The sequence below is a fragment of the Salvia hispanica genome, chromosome 3, assembly GCF_023119035.1.
Source record: "Salvia hispanica cultivar TCC Black 2014 chromosome 3, UniMelb_Shisp_WGS_1.0, whole genome shotgun sequence".
NCBI lineage: Eukaryota > Viridiplantae > Streptophyta > Magnoliopsida > Lamiales > Lamiaceae > Salvia > Salvia hispanica.
Genome location: NC_062967.1, coordinates 12605834 through 12607852, shown reverse-complemented (window position 1 = coordinate 12607852; position 2019 = coordinate 12605834). Strand labels below are relative to the sequence as shown.

At 32.4% G+C, this 2019-nt stretch overlaps 1 protein-coding gene across 1 annotated transcript; it reads right to left on the bottom strand.

The window, feature by feature from the left end:
* Positions 1–366: 366 nt before the first annotated feature.
* LOC125208934 (mitochondrial import receptor subunit TOM7-1-like) lies at positions 367–920 on the bottom strand. Its single transcript, XM_048108467.1, has one exon. The coding sequence runs from the start codon at positions 802–804 to the stop codon at positions 568–570; it is 237 nt and encodes a 78-aa protein (XP_047964424.1). The 5' UTR covers positions 805–920; the 3' UTR covers positions 367–567.
* Positions 921–2019: the final 1099 nt, after the last annotated feature.

Below are 2019 nucleotides of genomic sequence, written 5' to 3'. Positions count from 1 at the left end.
ACTAATTGAAATCACAAAACCATCAGAAAACTAACATTCCATCAAGAATTAGATTACAAGGCATCTCCACTCCTAAGTGTATCATGAATTATTCTCAAAACAGATGTGGAAAAAACAATTTAAAATTCAAGACACCATTGTTATGCTGATCCACATTCAACATTATCATCAGAAAGCATTACTAATTGAAATCAAGATACCATCATATTACTAACATTCCATCAAGCACTAGATTACAAGGCATCTCCACTCCCAAGTGTATCATGAATTATTCTCAAAACAAATGTGAAAGAAAACAAAATCAAATTCAAGACACCATTTTTATGCTAATCCACATTCAGCATTATTATCAGAAATCAACACTAATTGAAATCAGTAGCCCAAACAAATTCGATTAACTAGCAGCATATAACCACCAATAACAAAGTGCACAAATTCCCAAATCTAACAACAAAAGCATATAAACTACTAGTAGCTAATCGTGAAGTCGGCTGATAGACACAACAGCGAAGAACGGAAACAGCTAGGGAAATCCAACATCAGAATACCCAAATCGCAAAATTGATTTTACACGGGGCTGAGGAGCTGAGAAAGGGATGGCTTGGGGTCCGAATTCATGCCGATGATGATGACCAACGGGATGAATCCGTAGTGAGTGACGACTTTGGCCTTCTTCATGGCCCAGGTGCTCCACTCCTTGACGAACTTCCCGGCCGCCGCCACGGAACCCTCCTCCTCGTCCGCCGCCGCCGATTTCCGGACGACCTTTCCCTTCCCGGCCTTCAGAGACACCCTCGAAGCCATCTGCGATCGGTGAGATTGAGTTAGGGCTCCGGTTTTGATTCGATTCGATTCAAAAAGGGGGAATTTGAAGGAGCGGCGAATTTTGATATTTGGTTTTATTCTGAGTTGATGATGCAATTATATATGGGATATGGAATGCCCTAGTATTAGGTTAAAGTATTTTCGAGAACATTTCTATATTTATATAATTACCAATTTGATTATTATCGAAACTATAAATTTATTCTTAAAGAAACGGTTAGAATTTTAAATTTATATTTAAGTAATTAATACTATGTAATGGAGTATTATTTTCAAAGTTCATTAGAGATCTTAATCGTCATCCGATCTTAATAGTTTATCGTTCACACGAGAGATTAAGTATTTCTTATATTCGTTAATCCACGTCTCATTCCATACCCCATTTCATACATATCAGATTATTTAAGTTTAACCTTATTTAAGTTTAACCTTAAGTTTTTTTCTATTTCAGATTATTTTAAAATTATTATTTTGTATATATGATATAGTGACGTATACTCACATGGGAGTACTAATTACTCCATCTACCCCATTAAAATTATTTTGGCAAATTATTATAATTATTATTACTACTTCTTTTTTTAATAATTAAAGTTACTATAGTAATAAAATGTATGGTTCAAATTGTTTTAATTGTATGCATTAGGAAATAACTAGAATAAAGGATTAACTTCTGTTTTTCTCATGCGAATAGAGTTGAAAATTGTCAAATTATTCCTTGGATACAAATGCAATTTTTATAGTATATAAATTCAAAAACAATACTACTAGTATATTTTGTGACAAATTTTTAGGTAGAATGAAGTAATTTTCATCTATAAAAATAATAACTTCAATTATAGAACAATAACTTTTGTACATTAAAAAAATAGTACTCCTAGTTCATTTTTATTCATTTGAACAATTATATAAAAGATAATATCCGAAAATAACAATACTCCAACTTTTATCCACAAGAATGGTAGCTTTAATAATTTGAATAATACTTCATCCGTCCCGCAATAGGAGTCCTATTTGATTATAACACAAGTTTTAAGAAATACTCCATTCGTTCCATTCAAAATGACCACTTTCCAATTTTGGAAATAACATCATCTCACCTCTCTTCTCATTAAAATATTCAATTACCTTTTACCTCTTAACTTTATTCCACATAATAACTCTTCCTAAAATCCTGTGCCACTCACGGATATG

What these genes read in the sequence shown, in the direction of transcription:
- LOC125208934 (XM_048108467.1), bottom strand. Translation starts at nt 804, where the DNA reads ATGGCTTCGAGGGTGTCTCTGAAGGCCGGGAAGGGAAAGGTCGTCCGG.